Source organism: Cetorhinus maximus, chromosome 19 (assembly GCF_964194155.1).
Source record: "Cetorhinus maximus chromosome 19, sCetMax3.hap1.1, whole genome shotgun sequence".
Lineage (NCBI taxonomy): Eukaryota > Metazoa > Chordata > Chondrichthyes > Lamniformes > Cetorhinidae > Cetorhinus > Cetorhinus maximus.
Window position 1 is genome coordinate 11,060,331 of NC_135897.1, and position 18,920 is coordinate 11,079,250.

General features: G+C 44.2%; 1 protein-coding gene across 1 annotated transcript in view; it reads right to left on the reverse strand.

Annotated features, from left to right (window-relative positions):
- The window catches only part of LOC144694297 (unconventional myosin-VIIa-like), a 72,306-nt gene that overhangs the window by 25,555 nt on the left and 27,831 nt on the right, over window positions 1-18,920 (reverse strand). The window contains exons 9-14 of the mRNA XM_078564630.1: window positions 15,406-15,482; window positions 13,849-13,968; window positions 10,287-10,429; window positions 8,851-9,061; window positions 5,792-5,927; window positions 3,763-3,923 (exon numbers count right to left, since the gene is read on the reverse strand). Of these exons, the coding sequence (XP_078420756.1) occupies window positions 3,763-3,923; window positions 5,792-5,927; window positions 8,851-9,061; window positions 10,287-10,429; window positions 13,849-13,968; window positions 15,406-15,482 (848 nt within the window). The remainder of the gene's footprint in view (window positions 1-3,762; window positions 3,924-5,791; window positions 5,928-8,850; window positions 9,062-10,286; window positions 10,430-13,848; window positions 13,969-15,405; window positions 15,483-18,920) is intronic.

An 18,920-nucleotide genomic window follows, 5' to 3' on the forward strand; every position in this document is an offset into this window, starting at 1 on the left:
AGTTGATGCAGGCCCTGCAATAAGCAGCAGCTATTATACGAAAACTGAAGACTCCCACCACAGTTCCCCAACTCCAGTATAGTAGTTAAGAGAGGAAATGATGAGTTAGCAGCCTGGATGTGCTACAGAGGTGACACTGCAGGGTAGATGTGACAGCTTTCTGCCAGACATTGTTCCTGAGGATTGTACATTTAGGGAGGAACCAAATCAAATCTCCAAAAGAGGAGAGAGGGAGGGTACCTGCAGAGGTCAAGTCTTCACCAGCCATATTGGGAGTTGTGCTGATTCTGTTATCATGAGCAAATAGCCTGGAGACTCTGCAACAGTACTGCTGTACTGCCCAGTAACTCAGTCTTAAACTCATAGACTCATAGATGTCTACAGCACAGAAGGAGGCCTGTCCACGCCAGTCAACAAGGATCTGACTACACTTATCCCATTTTCCAGCGTTTGGCCTTTAGCCCTGGAGGCTATGGCAATACAAGTGAATATCTAAATACTTCTTAAACATTATGAGAGTTTCTGACTCAACTACCCTTTCAGGCAGTGAGTTCCAGAATCCCACCACCTTCTGGGTGAAAAAATTTCTCCTCAACTCCCCTCTTAGCCTTCTACCTCTTACCTTAAATCCATGCCCCTTGCTTATTGAGCCCTCTACTAGCGGGAAAAGTGCCTTCCTATCCACCCTATCTAGGCCCCTCATAATCTTATACACCTCTATCAGGCTCTCTCTCAAACTTCCTTGCTCCAAGGAAAACAACCACAGCCTATCCAATCTTTCCTCATAGCTCAGACCCTCCAGCCCAGGCAGCATCCTGGTAAATATCCTCTGTACCCTCTCCAGTGCAATCACATCCTTCCTATAATGTGGTGACTAGAACTGCAAGCAGTACTCCAGCTGTGGCCTAACCAGCATTTTATACAGTTCAAGCATAACCTCCCTGCTCTTTTATTCTATGCCTCAACTATTAAAGGCAAGTATCCCATATGCCTTCTTAACCACCTTATCTACCTGCCCTGCTACCTTCAGGGATCTATGGATATGTACACCAAGGTCCCTCTAATCTTCAGTGCTTTCCAGGGTCCTACCATTCATAGCGTAATCCTTTGCTTTGTTAGCCCTCCCCAAGTGCATTTCCTCACACTTTTCCAGGTTGAATTCCATTTGACACTGCTCTGCCCACCTGACCAGTCCATTGATATCCTCATGCAGTTTACGGCTATCCTCCTCACTATTTACCGCCCTACCAATTTTCGTGTCATCTGCAAACTCCTTGATCATACCCCCCTACATTTAAGTCCAAATCATTTATGTACACCACAAACAGCAAGGGCCCCAGCACCGAGCTCTGCAGAACCCCACTGAAAGCAGACTTCCAGTCACAGAAATATCTCTCTACCATCACCCTCCTCTTCCTGCCTCTCAGCCAATTTTGGCTCCAACATGCCACTTTGCCTTGGATCCCATGGGGTCTTACTTTCTTGACCAGTCTGCCATGAGGGACCTTATCAAAAGCCTTGCTAAAGTCCATGTAGAGCACATCAAATATATTACCCTCATTAACACCCCTGGTTACCTCCTCAAAAAATTCAATCAAATTTGTCAAACACGACCTTCCCTTAACAAATCCATGCTGACTATCGCTGATTAATCTGTATCTCTCCAAGTGCAGATATATTCTGTCCCTCAGAATTCTTTCTACTAACTTCCCCACCACAGAGGTTAGACTGCCTGGCCTGTAATCTTCCTACATCCTAAAATGTAACTACTCATTTATGTCTCAAAAGCAACATTTGGCCTCAAGACCAGTTTACAATTGCCTGAGCTACCCAGCTTTAGTAACAGGACAGGATAGGAGATGTATGCTGGGAACAGTATGGACAATGTTAGATCTGCAATGGAAATATTACAGACTTTTTATTTTACCTATTCATTCACAGGATGTGAGCGTCGCTAAAAAGACCAGCATTTATTGCCTATTCAGGGTTGACCTTAAGAAGGTGGTGGTGAGCTGCCTTCTTGAACCACTGCAGTCCATGTGATGTAGGTACACCCACAGTGCTATTAGGGAGGGAGTTCCAGGATTTTGACCCAGTGACAGTGAAGGGACGGCGATATAGTTCCAAGTCAGGATGGTGAGTGACTTGGAGGGGAACTTGCAGCTGGTGATGTTTCCATGTAAATGCTGCCCTTGTCCTTCTAGGTTGTAGAGGTCACAGATTTGGAAGGTGCTGTCAAAGGAGCCACAGTGAGTTTCTGCAGTGCAAATTGTAGATGGTACACACTGCTGCCACTGTGCATTGGTGGTGGAGACAGCGAACGTTAAAGTTGATGAATGGGGTGACAATCAAGCAGTTGGTATGTCCTGGATGGTGTTGAGCTTTTTGAGTGTTGTTGGAGCTGCACTCATCCAGGCAAGTGGAGAATATTCCATCACACTCCTGACTTATGACTTGTAGATGGCGGAGAGGTATTGGGGAGTCGGGAGATGAGTTACTCACTGCAGGATTCCTAGCCTCTGACCTGCTCTTTCAGCCACAGTATTAATGTGGCCAGTCCAGTTCAGTTTCTGGTCAACGGTAACCCTCAGAATGTTGACGGTGGGGGATTCAGCAATGGTAATGCCATTGAATGTCAAGGGGAGATGGCTTTAGATTATGTGTCTTATTGGAGATGGTCATTGCCTGGCACTTGTGTGGGGAATTGTTACTTGCCACTTATTAGCTTAAGCTGGAATGTTCTTGAGGTGTTGCTGTATATTGACACATTCTGCTTCAGTATCTGAGCAGTTGCGAATGGTACTGAACACTGTGCAATCATCAGCAAACATCCCCAATTCTGACCTTCTGTTGGAAGGAAGGTCATTGATGAAGCATCTGAAGATGGTTGGGCCAAGGACACTACCCTAAGGAACTCCTGCAGTGATGTCCTGGAGCTGAGATGACTGACCTCCAACAACCACAACCATCTCCCTTTGCGCTAGATATGACTCCAACCAATGGGGAGTTTTCCCCCCAATTTCCACTGATTTCAATTTTGCCAGGGCTCCTTGATACCACATTTGATCAAATGCTACCTTGATATCAGTCCTTTCATCTTGCCTATAGAATTCAACTCTTTTGTCTGTGTTTGGGCCACAATGACTGTAATGCAGTCAGGAGCTGAGTGGTCCTGACAGTCATTGATAATTAAGTCCACATAGTCGGGTAGATGCCAGTGTTGTAGCTGTACTGGAACAGCTTGGCTAGGGGTGCAGCTACTTCTGGAGCACAAGTCTTCAGTACCATTGCTGGAATGTCTTCAGGGCCCATTGCCTTTGCAGTATCCAGTGCCTTCAGCTGCATCTTGATATCACGTGGAGTGAATCGAATTGGCTGAACTCTGGTATCTGCGATACTGAGGAGGAGGCAGAGTTGGATCATCCACTTGACACTTCTTTCTATAGACGGTTGCGAATGCTTCAGCCTTATCTTTTGCACTGATGTGCTTGGCTCCCCCCATCATTGAGGATGGGGATACTTGTGGAGCCTCCTCCTCCAGTGAGTTGTTTAATTGCCCACCACCATTCACGACTGGATATGCAGGACTACAGAGCTTTGATCTGCAGAGGCAATATACTGGGAACAGTACAGTCTGCCCTCAGCCTGTACTGAAGTGGGAGTGAGAGCTGCCTTAACACCATTCTGTAAACTGACCTATTATAATTCAGGATTGAACAGGGGTTGGTTGAGGGGAATATACTTAAACCATAGTTCAGTCACCTTGATGGAACCTTCCAGACAAATTTGCCGCTGGTTTTGTGGCTTTCCCGATGCTGATCCAAAGCTGGTATGGAAAATTTGTTTGAGAAATTTGTTCTTGGAAGATTGCACAACCTGCATGATGCTGGAACTCAGCTGATCTCTGTTCTTCTCCAGGAAACCTGTGAATTAGAAAGAGACGTGGATTTTCTCAGCAGCTGAGATTCACATGTCCTGCAGACACTGATACCGGCAAGGTTCCTCCCATGGTGAGAGGGGCAAGTGTGAGCAAATTCAAGTACAGAGTAGACATTAAGTATGAATGAAATTTAAGCTAGGTGCTAAAGACAGTGTTAAGCCTCCACTTAAACTGTATAATTTCAACAGGTTCATGGAAATGTTGCTGAGACTTCAGGGTGAAGTTGCATTCATTTCATATTCCACACATCAGCAGAGACTGACCATAATATATTCCCCTGGATCATTTCACCTTTCCTTCTAATCAAACTTTCTCCACAATAGCAACTTCAGTTAGCTCCTTGCTTCCCCCAGAGTAGCTGGATCTTAGGCCATAGTTCCTGTCATCACAAATATAACCGAGCTTCAACCACAATTCTTCTGAAGCAGCTACAGTTCAGATAGATCCTCACAGTACCTGGGGCTCAAGTATAGGCCCACGCTTCCCGTACCTGGGGCTCAAGTATAGGTCCACGCTTTCCGTACCTGGGGCTCAAGTATAGGGCCAGGCTTCCCGTACCTGGGGCTCAAGTATAGGCCCAGGCTTCCCGTACCTGGGGCTCAAGTATAGGCCCAGGCTTCCCGTACCTGGGGCTCAAGTATAGGCCCAGGCTTCCCGTACCTGGGGCTCAAGTATAGGCCCAGGCTTCCCGTACCTGGGGCTCATATATAGGCCCAGGCTTTCAGTCTCTGGTGCTTAGGCAGGCCTAGGCTTCCACTACCTTATGCTTAGGTAGGCCCAGGCATCTAGTAGCTGGAGATCAGGTAGGCTTGTCAGCTTCCAACACCTGAAACTAAGATATTTCTCGGTTTGCCCTGCAGGTCAGCCTTTATATTTGAAGTTGAGATCAAGTTATACATCTTTTTTAGTGTGTGGGTTTCTGGTCAGTTGTCTCAACTTTCTTACCAAATGACTGAAACTAGTATAAGCCAACCTTTACCTGTGTCTCCCAATTTCTTCACACTCGTTGGAGCTCTTGAATTTCCACACACCCTCTATAGTACTCCATAGTACTCTGAAACTTGTGGCTATGTTTATTTGTACCATCAGACCTGTCAATGCTGCTTAGATCCCAAAGGATGGAACCATGTCTGGAGTCAGCCCATTAGCATTGACTAGACACAGGAACTGGAGAAACATTTGTTCCCAGGATATAGTTGATGCTGTGGCTGCTGTTCATTGCCCATTCCCTGTTGCTCTGAGAAAGTGATGATGGGGCTTTTCCTTCAGTGACTGCTTGCTCGCCTCATTGAGTTAACCACTTGGTGTGGGACCAGAGTCACGTGTAGGTCAGGCTAGGTAAGGATGGTAGGTTCTCATCCCTGAAGCACATCAATAAGCCAGTTAGGGATTTGTACAATAATTTAGTACCTTTTAATGGCGCTACCCCATAAATTTACTAAATTTGGTTTTACAACTTGGGATTTGAACTCATGTGCCCCAGGTTGTTTAGCTCCTATTTTTCTGTCTCAAGAAGACTTATAAAGGGAAATTCTCATGATGTGAGCATTGCTGGCAATGTGGGCATTTATTGCCCATCCAAAGTTTCCCTGAGAAGGGATCTGAGTGGCTTACCGTCTACCTCAGAGTGAGCCGCATTGGCGTGGGAGCGGAGTTACACACAGACCAGTTCGGGTGTGGACAGCAGCTTTCCTTCTATGAAGGACTTTAGTGAACCTGCTGGTGGCTTATTTTCCAATCCTTTAGCTCTTGAAGCTCGAGAAGTGTCTGACCACCCACAATTCTCCCAGCTTTGTATTAACTTAGGGCAGCTATTAGCTGCCGCCCAGTGAGAATAGATTTGATAGGTACCTTTAGACTCGTAGTAAACCACTCCTGCAAAGTGAGTGATGCCAAACGTGGTATCATGAGAGCTCATGGGAGGGATGTAGATCATACTCTTGCTGTGATGATTATTCAGCTTGTTTAACAATGTGGTGTCGGTACCCTGCAGAAAAGAAAAAAAGACTTGGATTTATGTAGTGGCTTTCAAGGCCTCAAGGTATTCCAAAGTCCTTTACAGTCAATGGAGTACTTTTCTGAAGTGTAGTTGCTGTTGCAATGTAGGACAGCACAGCAAGTTCCCACAAACAGCAATGTGATAATGGCCAGATCATCAGTTATTTAATTATATTGACTGAGGGATAAATACTGATCAGGACCCTGGAGAGAATTTCATGTTCTTACAGAATCCTATTCTGACAGAATCAAAGAATCATAAAATATTACAGCACAGCATGAGGCCATTGAGCCCTCGAGTCTATATTGTCTCTTTCAAAAGGGTAATTTAGTTAGTTCGACTCCCCCACTCTTTCCCCATATCTGCTATTTTTTTCTCCTTCAAGTACTTATCAAATTCCCTTTTGAAGGTTATTGTTAAACCTGTATCCTTATCAGGGAGTGCATTCCAAATCCTAACCACTTGTTTGTTGGGTTAAAAGGATTTTCCTCATGTCGCCTTTGGATCTTTTGCCAACCACCTTAAATCTGTGCCCTCTGGTTATCGGCCCTTCAGCCACTGGAAACAATTTATTTTTATTTATCTATCAAAACCGTTCCTGATTTTAAACAAGCTGTATATAACCTCCTCTTAGCCTTCCCTACTCTAAGGAGAGCAACTTCTCCAGTCTACTCACAGAACCATAATCCCTCATCCCTGGAATCATTCTAGTTAGATCTCTACTGTACGCACTACAAAGCTTTCACCTCCTTCCTAAAGGAGCCCAGAATTAGACACAATACTCCAGCTGGGGCTGAACCAGTGTTTTATAAAGGCTTAGCATAACTCCTTGGCTTCTGTAATTAGAATCTTTATAAATCTTAGAATCCAGATGCTTTGTTAACCTGTCTTTCTATCCTGTTAGCTAGCCAATCTTCCATCAATGTTAATATGTTACCCACTGCACCATGAGCTTTTGTTTTTCTCAATAACCTTTGATGTGGCACCTTATCAAATAACTTCTGGAAATCTAAGTACAGTACATCCACTGGTTCCCCTTTATCCAGAGTGTGTTACTTCTTCAAAGAACCCCAATAAATTGGTTAAACATGATTTCCCTTTCACAAAACCATGTTGACTCTGCCTGATTATCCTGAATTTTTCCAAGTGCCCTGCTCTGACGTCTTTAATAAAAGCTTCTAACATTTACCCTAAGTAATTTGCTGCGTCACCGGGCAGATGGAAACCAGAATGAGCAATGATGCCGTCACGAGCAGGCATCCATCATTTGCCCCACACAGCGCTGCATTGCAAGCTGACTAAGTGTGGTGTATTGCTCTTCTCAATTGGCCAGGATAGACTCAGTGGCACAGGAAATTCAAAGCATTTCTAATTTTTTTTTCTAGCCCTGAATGAAATGAGGTTGTGATTCAATGAGATCAGTGCCGGATGAGACAAGTGGCCTCTCAGTATTCAGGCACTGTTCCATCTACACGTAATATTCTACACCTGCTGTCACTGCACAGTGAGTTTGGTAAAGTTGCTTAAAGGGAATGACTTGTCTGACGGGCCTTTCACTCAGCAACCTGCAGGGCAGCTCTCAGGAGGAAATGATATTGTTTTGTTGGATTTCAAATCTCTCATCTCGCAGGGCTTTGACTTGTTTAATCTGTTACTCTCTCCTGCCCTCCACTGGTGATCAACGACAGCACGTGTAGTGATGGGGGTAATTTTTAACTTCACTGCCCGGATGGTGATTTAGAAGAAAATACCCTCCCCCTGGCCTTTACTGGTGATCTGCTGGAGTTGATTGAACGCCTGTAAGAAAACACCCACATTTTTATTCCATTGATTTGAACGGGATGAAAATCTGGGCAGGTTCTACAGCATGCGGGTTCTAGAGCAGGCGGGTTTGGCAGATTCTAGGGTGGCCTGGTTCTGCAGTGGGAAGATTCTAGATCAGGTGGGTTTGGTGGCAGGCAGATTCTGGTGTAGACAGGTTTCTGTGGGGGTTCTCTGGTGGGTGAGTTCTATTGTGGGCGTGTTCAAGAGCTGGTGGGTCATTCGTGGGCAGGTTCTTTAGTGGGTTGGTTCTAGAGTGGGCAGTCTCTATGGCAGGTGGGTTCGAGAACAGGAGGGTTATTTGGTGGGTGGTTCTTTGGCAGTTGGGTTCTAGAGCAGGCAGGTTCTGTAGCAGATGGGTTATACAAAGTTGGGCGATCCACTCAGCTAGATTACTTACCACCCAGGCAGTGAAGAGAAAATTAACCTCAAAATGTTCTACAGCTCAAGTAGGGTGGTCTCCCCTCAATGTGTGTCTCTGTGTGAATAGTGTTTAAGTTAACATAAGAACAGGTGCAGGATTAGGCCATTCAGCCCTTTGAGCCTGTTCTGCCATTCAATATGACCATGGTTGATCTGGCTGTGGTCTCAGTCCCACCCTTCTGTCAGCCTCCATAACCTTTGACTCCCTTATCTATCAAAAACTTATCTAACTCAGCCTTGAATAAATTTAAAGGCCCAGCCTCCACTGCTTTCCGGGGAAGAGGATTCCACAGACTAACAACCCTCTGAGAGAAAAAAAAATTCTCCTCATCTCCATCTTAAAGGGTAGACCGCTTAGCCTTAAACTATGTCCCCTAGCTTTGTGGAGGTCAGTTAGCTAGATGGCTCGTGTATGATGCCAATGAAATGGGTTCAATCCCCATACTAGCTGTGGTAGTTCATGGAGGCCTGTTTCCTCAGATTGCCCATGCTTGTGGAGTGGTGCCCCTCAAGCTATACATAAACAATTGCCTCTCAAAAGAAGAGAGATGTGCATGGTCCTTTGTTGATAATGACTAAAAAGAATGAATGTTCCCTGGTTTTAGTCTCCCCCACAAGAGGAAACGCCCTGCAGCTAAGAGGCAGAGGGACCGGTAGGGCAGCTTACCTTTGGAAACTTGCTCTCTTCGTCAATGAGGGAGATGATACTCATTGGTTTGACTGCAAGTGTATCTAGTGCCTTCTGGTTGTCAGTGAATTCAATGTGCTGCCATTCAATGGTCTCCTGAATGTATTCCTCCTGCTCCTGTTTGAAGATGCAGCTCACAAAGAATTGCTGTAAGTGCTCATTGGCAAAGTTGATGCACAGCTGCTCAAAGCTGAAAAGAAGGGACATTGTCTGTGAGAAAGCTACCATGACCATCACCATCCATCAGCAACATCGATGGCAGTGCCCAAAGGTGGAGCCATTTTCAGAACTGAAGATCACAAAAACAGTTTTAAACCATTGCAAAGAATCTGAAGAGCATTTCATTCTAGCTGATACTGTGCTGGAAACTTTCCTTTCATCTCCCTAACCCCAGGAAGTCCAGCCTAACTTAAAGGTCATGAGCATCTTCTCTCTCTGTAGGCAGTGGATTTGATACTGCACTTTGACCTCTCAATCCTGGATTGAAATTAAATTGCCCCACCATAGACAACATCCCAGGGGTGTGGCTGTAATGCCCCGATAGAACTCGCCATTCTCCAGAATGCAGTTAAAAAAGAAAACAGGATTTGGAATTTGGACGGATTCCTGGCTCAATTGGTAGCTTTCTCACCCATGATGCAGTGGGGCTATGAGTTCAAGTTCCACCCCAGAGACTTGAGTATAAAATCCAGGCTGACACACCCAGTGCAGTACTGAGGGAGTGCTACACTATCGGAAGTGCCGCCTCTCGGATGTGACGTTAAACAGAGACCCCATCAGCCTTCTCAGGTGCACAAAAACAAATCCCATGGCACACTTTGATGAAAAACAGGGAAGTTTCCCCTGGAGTTCTGACCTAATGCTTATCCCGCAATCAAAATCGCCAAACGGAGGGTAAAACAGGTTATCTGGCTGTTATCACATCGTTGTTTGCGGAATCTTGCTGTGCGTAAATTGGCTGCCACATTTCCTATATTACAAGCACGATTACGCTTCACAGATACTTCATTGGCTGTAAAGCATGTTGGGACATCCTGAGCACATGAAGAAAGACTATGTAAATGCAGGCATTTTACTTTCCACAATGGAGCAAGTTCCCTTAATATCTATAAAACCTTTCTGTTCAAACCAATTCCTCTTCTTGCTGTTTTGTACTGCTGTATTCTTGAGCTACAGATGCATAGTTTCTGTTTATAGTAAACTACGTGGGTCAGAAATTGGGCCCCATTGCACCCCTTCTGTCATAGAACAGATGTAACAAGGACAAAATTCAAGGACCAACATCTTAAAGATGCCTGAAAATTATTCCTGGTGGCTGCCTCAACAGGCATCAGACCCTTACATATGTAACTGCGTGAAACATAAAACAAAACAAGTATCTGCCTCATGTCAAATATTGAAAAGGAACTGGGTACCTGTTTGAATTGAAGTTCTCAAAGCCAAAGATATCCAGCAACCCAATAGAGCTGCAAGCCTTTCCTGGATTGTTGACAGTGACTGTGTTGATCACAGTGTTAATTTTATTCACAATCCACACAAAGAGATGGTCATATATCCCCTAATTAAAACATTCAGAGATATGCTGTTATATTGGACATTCATTTGGACGTTGCAAGGCAAAGACAATCTATTAAATACATGACTGGTTATCACCCCAGTAGGAACCCATGACAAATGACAAGATGACCCCCCAACCCTAGCAGCTGGGCTGTGGTCATGGCAGGGGCCAAAGCGGCAGGATGAAATCGGGATGGGATTGGGTTTTATCGGAAGTGGGTAAGAATATTGCAGATGCCCTATCGATAATCTTTCAAAGTTCTCTCGATTCGGGAACCGTTCCTTCAGATTGGAAAATTGCACACATCACTCAGACACTTCAAAACAAATGAGAGGGAGAATCCAAGGAATTATAAACCAGTTAGCCTGATCTCTATCGTCAGGAAATGACTAGAGTTTGTAATTAAGGATAGAGTGACATAAGAACATAAGAACTAGGAGCAGGAGTAGGCAATTCAGCCCCTCGAGCCTGCCTCGCCATTCAATACGATCTTTGCTGATTGCATTTCGGCCTCAACTCCAATTTCCCGCCCTCTCCCCATAACCTTTCAACCCATTACTAATTAAAAATCTGTTCTTTACCTCCTTAAATTTATTCAGCATCCTGACATCCACTGCACTCTGAGGTAGTGAATTCCACAGATTTACAACCCTTTGAGAAAAGTAATTCCTCCTCATCTCTGATTTAAATCTACCACCCCTTAGCCTAAAACTATGGCCTCTCATTCTAGAGTGCCCCAGAAGGGGAAACATCCGCTCCACGTCTACTTTGCCTATCCCCTTTAGCATCTTATATACCTCAATTAGATCTCCTCTCATCCTTCTAAACTCTAGCGAGTATAGGCCTAAACTGCTCAATCTCTCCTCATAAGACAAGCCCCTCATCTCTGGAATCAATCTAGTGAACCTCCTCTGAACCGCCTCCAGTGCAACTACATCCTTCCTCAAGTAAGGGGACCAAAACTGTGCACATTTCTCCAGGTGCGGTCTCACCAATGCCTTGTACAGTTGCAACAACACTTCCTTATTTTTATACTCTATTCTTTTAGCAATAAATTCCAAAATTCCATTTGCCTTCCTTATTACCTGCTGTACCTGCATACTAGCTTTCAGCGATTCATGCACGAGGACACCCAGATCCCTCTGCACTGAAGCATTCTGAAGTCTCTCTCCATTTAAATAATAAATCGCCTCTTTATTCTTCCAACCAAAATGGATAACCACACACTTATACACATTAAACTCCATCTGCCAAATTTTGGCCCATTCACCTAACTTGTCCATATCCATTTGTAAATTTCTTATTTCTTCATTGCAACTTACTTTCCCACCTATTTTGGTGTCATCTGCAAATTTAGCTATAGTACCTTCTATCCCTGAATCCAAGTCATTAATATAGATTGTAAATAGTCGGGGCCCAAGGACCGAACCCTGCGGCACCTCACTAGTTACAGCTTGCCATCCAGAAAAAGACCCATTTATCCCAACTCACTGCTTTCTGTTGGTTAGCCAATCCTCTACCCAAGCTAAGATATTACCCCTGACTCCGTGTGATCTTATCTTGTGTATTAATCTTTTGTGCGGCACCTTATCAAAGGCCTTCTGGAAGTCCAGATATACTACATCTACAGGATCCCCATTATCCACTTTGCTTGTCACATCTTCAAAGAACTCTAGGCAATTAGTCAAACATGATTTACTCTTCATAAAACCATGCTGACTCTGACGGATTGCATTTTGACTTTCCAAATGCCCCATTACTACTTTCTTAATAACGGATTCCAACAATTTCCCAACGACAGACGTTAAACTAACTGGTCTATAGTTTCCTACTTTCTGCCTCCCCCCTTTTTGAATAAGGGCATTATATTAGCATTTTTCCAATCCACTGGAACCTTTCCAGAATCCAGGGAATCCAGAGAATTTTGGAATATTGTAGCCAATGCATCCACTATCTTCACTGCCACTTCCTTTAAGACCCTGGGATGTAGGCCATCAGGTCCTGGGCACTTGTCACCCTTTAATCCCAATAGTTTGCTCAGTACTTTTTCTCTAGTGATGGTGATTGTTCTAAGTTCCTCCTCTATACCCTCTGCACTACCTGTTACTATTGGGGTGGTACTAGCGTCCTCCACTGTGAAAACTGAGGCAAAATATTGATTAAGCGTCTCTGCCATTTCTGCGTTCCCCAGTCTCATCCTCCAAGGGACCAACATTCACTTTAGCTACTCTCTTTCCTTTTATATACTTGTAGAAGCTTTTGCTATCAGTTTTTACATTTTGCGCTAGTTTTTTTCATAATTTACCTTTGCTCTTTTTATTATGTTTTAGTAACCCTTTGTTGATCTTTAAAAGTTTCCCAATCTTCCAGCCTGCCACTGACCTTTGCAATTTGGTATGCCTTAGTTTTTGCCTTTGTTATTTTTAACTTCCTTGCTTAGCCACGGATGCTTTTTCCCCCCTTACCATCTTTCTTCCTCATTGGGATATATTTTACTTGGGAGGAATTGAATATCTCCTTAAATATCTGAACACTTTGTGATCTAAATGACTGAACACCTTGAAGATTTTCAGCTGATCAGAGAGGGCCAGCCTGGATTTGTAAAGGGTAGATCATATCTGATAAACCTGCTTGGGTTTTTACCAGAATGCCACTGAGTTAAATTCCGAGCAGATATTACACAAACTAGGGTTGCATTCCCTGGAATTTAGAAAATTAAGGGGTGATTTATAAAAGTTTTCAAGATATTAAGGGGAACAGATAGGTTGATAGAGAAACTATTTCCACTGATTGGGGTGACTAGGACTAAGGGCCATTGTAGCCAGACGTTTCAGGAGTGAAAGTAGGAAATACGTCTACACACAAAGTGTGGTAAATGTTTGGAACTCTCTTCCAGAAATAGCAGTTGATGCAAGATTAATTGCTGACTTCAAACCTGAGATTGATAGATTTCTGTTAACCAAAGGTGTTAAGGAATATGGAACTAAGGCAGAGCTAGGTCGCACATTAGCCGTGATCTCATTGAGTGGCAGAACAGGCTTGAGGGGTCAAATAGCCCATTCCTGTTCCTATGCTAGGACATAGGGGAAAAGACAACTCTTGATCACTGTCCTGGAACCACTGGAAGTGTGCATGTGGTCATATGTGGCTAGGACGCAGCTGTGGTAGCCACCACGGTGAAACAGTCAGCTTGCATTTGGTAAGAAAGGGCACATGGTTGACCAGCGGATGTGGAATGCTACTTTGGTAAGGAATCAACAGCTTCAGCGTGGAAAGAGGGGGAAATGGGAGAAGAATGAAGAAGGATAAGAGAAATGTATCTTACTGTTAGCTCCTGTGGTTAGGGTGATTGTTAATCTATTAGCTTGGAACAATGACATTAGCATTGACAGGTACAACTTGTCCCTTTATTGTCTCACCTTCACCAGTGCATCCCGACTACCAGCTGCCTGTGCTTTGCTCGCTGGAGTGGATACACACTCCCCTCTGATTAAGATGGATCTGTGAGTCATTGCATCCTCCAGCTCCAGTGAGTTCACCTACAGCATAGCGAGACATCAAGTTATTCATGCACCTCAAAAGAGGAAAACAGCCAGTCAGTGCACACTCAAAAGGTATAGTCAGATCTCCTCATTGACCCACATCAGACGGATGAGGATGAATTCTCCTGACAGCAGCAAGCTGAGTGCTCACTGACCTATTCCTCAGGCAAGGCCAAGGGATTTCTCAAGGTCAACCTCATCAAGTATTCAGGTAGTGGTCCTGAAAGGATCTGCCAGTGGGAAACGGGGAAAGGGGAAAGGACAGTGCAGGGATGTGTTATAATGTCTGAAAGCTGCTGCTGCTTCTTAAATTACTGCTTGGCTGGGTGAAAAATTCTGCCAAGCGCTTCCAATTTCTGATGCTGTTTTGGAAATGATTCAATAAAAGCTCCAGGGAGGGATGGTCAGCCTGGTTGGATCCCAGGACAACATCCCACAAAGAAACCTCATACTCTGCTGGGTATGAGGTGATGAATACAGAGCACCCTGAATCAATCAGCCAAGGTTGTGGGTACAGATGAGAAAAAAGGTTAATGATCTGAGAAGGTCAGTCAAGATAAGGCTAGCCAGTATTTCACTACAGCCATTTGATCAGCAATTTATGCATGGCACAGTGAGTACCCAGTCATCCTGATAAACTATGACTGAGGCTAATGCTTAACCCCATCTTTCCCAGATTCACATGGATACCCATAATGCAGCCTAGCACATGATAATACTAACAATGAAAACGATATCTGCTGTTGCATTAACATTTGAAAAGGTGAATCTAGAGACCAGCCTTACAAGAAAACCTGGGTTACAGTCCTTAACTCTTACATCTCCTAACATCTCAACACTACTTCATTGGCTGCATTTTTTAATTCATTCACGGGCTGTGGGCATTGCTGGCTAGACCAGAATTTATTGCCCATCCCTAATTGCCCTTGCGAGGGCCTTGAGCAATATGTTCTCCTGGACTGGCTTTTTGATCACCTGACAGAGTCAAGGAGAAATTTTCCAGAGTATGTTTGCCCTTTATTGGCCCTGGGATTTTTTTTTTCTTTTATTTGTTGGGATGGGGAGGATGTAGGGTGAACTGTATAACCATTGTTGGTCTAACCATTATGGTGTCCAGCGCCAGTTGGTCTTTGCTTGCCCATCAAATTCGTACTTTTGTAGGACAAGGTGGTACTTAAAAGGACAGAGCAAACCCTGCCTCTAATTTCAGTCCATCGATTCCATTTGAACAGATACTCTGGGACCTGAAAACATTCAGGAGTTGGGGAGATAGTAAAGCTGGGCGCCTCTCTGAAGATTGGAACCAGTGCAATTTCTTTCCTGTCTCCATTACCTTCCCACACAACATCCCACCATACCATGATTGACACTATTGACTATGGAGGTTCTATCATTAAGTCACATGACAAATTTAATGAGGAGAGTTTTATTTACCTCAAGCAACTTTGTTGCCACGGAGAGATGACTTGACTCCAAAAGCTCACAGCAATCCAAGTTATTATACACAGTAGCTGTAAGGGAATACGAAGGTCAATACAGAATAAGCAACAATAATAAATTCTCAAAAAAACTCCCATCAAGTCTACAGCATCTCCCTTCTTAGGCAGTCCCTCAGGATCGAGGGCGACTTGCTTTCATTCTGGTTCGATGAGTTCTGAGATGGCTGATAAGTCCAATGTGTGACCTGTAGACTCTGCCATAGGCAGGGCAGGTGGTGCTTGGAGGGTTGGGTAGATGGGTGATGACTTTGATGGCTTTGCCTCTGCCCTTGCGTGATCAAGTCTCTTAATCTGCTTTGTGCATTCCCAAATAAACCTTTTCCAATTTAGCTGGTCACCCATGAGTTGGAGGGTATGTTTGACCTCTTCAAGGATGCTGTGAGAACATCGCTAAAGCTTTTCCTCTGTCCTCCAGGTTGTCTTCTGCCATGACCGAATTCTGAGTAAAGTATGGACAATTGATACCCTACAGGAAATGAAATGGCCAGGCATAAGCCTCCCAAAAAAATGTCTAGGGTTTGGAAATTTCTCCCTTTCCAGGGAACCAAGGGAACAATCCCCAGAGAAGTAAATGAGGAGGAAGTGGGCGGCGGATGGGTGGGAAGAGGGGTGCAGGGATGGGAAGTCCAGCTTGTCATGGTTGGAGATGAGCCGAGGGAAAGCCAGCAAGATGGGAGGCCCAAGGTTCCCTCGTCAGGCACCCATGCTCTTTCTGAGCCACAAGGAACCTTCAGAAAATTTAAAACTAAACCTTTCCCCAGGCCTCTTCTGGCCCAATGCTGATCACCACCAGTTTTATCTGCCGTGTTCATTGTCAAGTGGGCCTCATGAAAGTTATCGAGTACTCCTAGAGTACAAAAACAAGGAAGTTATGGTGAACCTTTATAAAACACTGTTTCAGCATCAACTGGAATATTATCCCCAATTCTGGGACCATATTTTATGAAGGATGTGAAGGCCTTAGTGTGCAGAAGAGAATTACCAGAATGGTTCCAGGGATGAGGGACTTCAGTTACATAAATAGATTGGAGAAGCTAGGGCTGTTCTCCTTGGAGATGAGAAAGTTGAAAGGGGATTTTATAGAGGGGACTTGGCAGAGTGGATATGGAGAAACTGCTCCCATTGGTGGAAGGATGGAGAACAGAGTGTTTGGGTTTGAAATGCAATCAGTTCTACATGTCCCATCTGGCTTTCCATTGTCAGGTGATCTCTGCCTTGAGGCAGCCTCTGCAAGCAGACATCTTGAGATCAGTTCAATAAAGACCTAAAATGAGAAAGCACTAAGGGAACTCTGCTGTCTTTAAACACAAAACATAGTGTCAGGAAGTGGAGAGAAACAGAGTTTTAAAAATCCTGGAATTTCTGAAGAGAACACATAGCTCAGACAGGCACACAGAAATGTCAACTCTGCCAAATGCTGCTGAAAAGGGACAAGGAAATGCAAACACATACCAAAGGTTGCAAGTAAAATACTGGGCGAGTGACATGGCTGCTGTAAACTTTCCCCTCCCAGCTTCTGTCAAAATGAAAAGTGAGATGCAGCAGAACTGGCAGTTTTTCCACTTGCAAAGGCAATACTACAAACTTGCAACAGGTTTAATTAACAAACCAGAGCCAAAAAGAGTAACCATACTTCTAAAACTGCTGGGGAGGGACTACTACAAATTGCTACACAGGAGAACAAAGAAAACAGATGGCAAAGATTTTGAAAGCCTTGAACGAACACTTTGAACCCTGAGTTAATGTTACATATGAACACTATGTATTCAACACTAGAGCTCAAGATGAAAATGAGACCATTGAACAGTATGCAACTGCAGTAACACAACTAGCAGAATCCTGTGAATTCGGACAGCTAAAAGATGATCTGATTAAAGATAAATTAGTCTTAGAGTCGAGTCAGAGCAAGTCTACTGAAAGGGGTGAAACTGGCACTGAAGAAAGTGTGTGTAGAAATGTGGAAGTTATGAAACATCAGACCAGGAGGTGTATCTATGTAACTATGTAACCACTAGACCAGGAGATACATTACACAGAGACATTCCAGGCCGAAAGGGCAGAGCAATTGCAGACAAAGGGCAGGATGCTAATACTGAGGACATCACACAAAGGAAAAGAAGGATTGCCCAGCGTAAGGAAAGCAGTGCTTTAACTGCAAGAAGCAGAATCATTCACACACAGGTGTTTGATGAGCAAAAAGCAAAACAAGCTTATACAGATGGCTACTGAAGGGATATCAGCAGAAGAGTCTGATGAAAAACTATACACGATACAACAGGTTGGTTCCATCAAGTTAATAGGTGATAAATGGTTTGTGACTGTTGCAATGATACCGCAGAAGCAGAGTATCAAGGGACCAAAAAGTGACAGATATGCACTGGTGCACCAAGCAACATGGTGCACAGACCTGCGCAAAGTAGCTCAACACGGCGATCCAAAAATGAAGCCCTCGAAAGTAAGATTGAGGCTATATGGCGGCACAATACTCATACCGAGAGGACAAATTAGTCTGACAACCCAATGCAAGACGGAAGATCTAGAGTTCCAGATCATAGATGGGACGCAACGGCCACCCATTTCAGCTGAAGCAAGTCTAAAGCTTAGACTGGTAACCCTGAACTTGCCAACAGAGAAAGGACAACAGAAGACCCCAGAGCGAGGGAGGCAGAAGACCCCAGAGCGAGGGAGACAATATTCAGTGCAATGAAATGCATGAGCTGAAAGTAAATAAAGAAGTTCAACAGGAAAATGTTTGCATCAGATCTGCGGTGCAAGGTTAAAGCTGAGTACATACCTTTGAAAACACATGATAAACTGAAGTCTTCAACGAACCAAGTTCTGTGAGATCTGAACAAACAAATTTCATAGATGACACAAAGGTATCATGAGGAGATAACGACCCTCAATTCCACAGTTGTCAAATCAAAGCAGGAGATGTACAGCCAGACAAAACAGCAAGCAGAAACGGCACGCAAAGAAGTTGCGACCCTGAAAGATACCTTGAAGAAGCAATATGTAGCCATAGAAAACATGAGGAGCCAGTCATGGTACAAACCCTCAATGCTCTCAACAGGAGTCAGCTCATGTGGAAATGTGGGACATGCAAAGAGAAATGTCACCTCAATCATACGAGGTGGAAGTGCATGACAAAATATACCAGCACAACCGCAGGCATATATGAACAACTGGTGAAGCTGTTTCTTCACAGCAATCGGGCGGTTATGGAGAAGGGATCTCACCAGCTGTACTAAGTACAGAACTACCACCAATCCCAGAGGTCCACAGGTCCCCAAGAACTGCAATGGAACCACAGCAGTTGTTAATACATGAGAACAGTGGGAATATAGTGAGTAACTTGGGCAACTCACAGTTATACATGATCATGCATGCAAATTTGTCTTTTGTCTGCAAGGAAAAAGATGTTTGGGTTTGAAATGCAATCAGTTCTAA